We start from the raw sequence: 1,376 nt of genomic DNA on the forward strand, positions 1-1,376 counted from the left end.
GGTTCAATTATCTATTACATTTCTTAGGATGATTCAAAATCGATGAAATCCAATTAAAATTTTTAAATTTCGCAAGTGATCCAATTTAATTTCAATTGAATATCCAATATAATCACCAGGTTTGAATTAAATCCATTATGCAAACCCCTCTAAATATAACCTTGAGAAGACATATATGTGAAAAAAAAATGTATCAACATAAAAAAAAAAAAGATGGATGGTTAGTTTATAGTTAAGATGGTTAGTGTACTTGGATGTGTTGGGTTCGAATTCGAACTTCCAAGAGAGAGTAGTACAAAAGCCAAAAGAATCAATCGATAGTACCCATTGTAGTACACACCACGACACACAATTATATTCATTCTCCGGTGTACTACTGTTCCCTTTTTTAATAACTAAACGCAACCTTTCTCTTTCTTATCTTCCTCTCTCTTTTCTCACACGCAACAACCACCACCAACAAACCGTTCATCTCCGATCTCCGTCGCCGGCACCGAAGACGACGCAACCATGATGCACATGACCTTCTACTGGGGCACCAGCGTCACTCTGCTATTCGATTCATGGAAGACGGACTCATTGTTCAGTTACTCCCTCACCTTAATCGCTTGCCTCCTTTTCTCCGTCTTCTACCAATACATGGAAGATCGCCGTCTCCGATTCAAGCTCCTCTCTTCCTCCACCGTTAGCAACAACACCGATGGAGCTGTGGACGCCACTCCTCTCCTTAACAACAAGATATTCGCCCGCGGTGGCCGGTGGAGTGTAGGGAGGTTTACCGGATCCGTACTCTTCGGGATTAACTCAGCGCTTGGTTACTTCCTTATGCTCGCGATCATGTCGTTCAACGGCGGTGTGTTTGTCGCCATCGTTGTCGGACTTGCTATCGGGTATTTGTTGTTTAGGAGCGGCGATGATGAGCAAGTCGTGGTTGTTGATAATCCGTGCGCTTGTGCTTGACATTTGATCTTCAATTTCGTATTTCGTTTCTCCATTGATCGATCTAATTAAGACGTGAAATTGGGGTCGATGCTCTGTATTCTGCATCCGATAGGTTCGAAACAAAACCCTACATATACGCAAGTTTGTATTTATATGTCTTTTCTGTATTATTATCATCTCCATCATCTATCTCTGGTTTGAAATTAAGAACAAGCACTTTGGATTTAGATCAGATTGACATTTTTACTGATTTTGATATACCTTTTAGATTACAGTTATAAATTACTTTAATTTATGGAGTCTGATTGGGGATTTAGATTTTGGGATCTATCAAAGTAGGCAATTCACGACAAGAAGTTGCAGACTTCCTGCAAATGAAAAGATTGACTGCAATTTGATTGTCTTCCCTTCCAATTTACAATTTCTGCTGTGAA

At 39.9% G+C, this 1,376-nt stretch overlaps 1 protein-coding gene across 1 annotated transcript; it reads left to right on the plus strand.

Moving 5' to 3' along the window:
- The first annotated feature begins 304 nt into the window (after positions 1-304).
- Positions 305-1,169, plus strand: COPT5 (copper transporter 5). Its single transcript, XM_078965135.1, has one exon. It carries the CDS (start codon positions 511-513, stop codon positions 958-960), a length of 450 nt encoding a protein of 149 aa, XP_078821261.1. The 5' UTR covers positions 305-510; the 3' UTR covers positions 961-1,169.
- The last annotated feature ends 207 nt before the right edge of the window (positions 1,170-1,376 follow it).

The sequence above is a fragment of the Lactuca saligna genome, chromosome 7 (assembly GCF_052625555.1).
Source record: "Lactuca saligna cultivar CGN05327 chromosome 7, ASM5262555v1, whole genome shotgun sequence".
In the NCBI taxonomy this organism is placed as follows: Eukaryota; Viridiplantae; Streptophyta; class Magnoliopsida; order Asterales; family Asteraceae; genus Lactuca; species Lactuca saligna.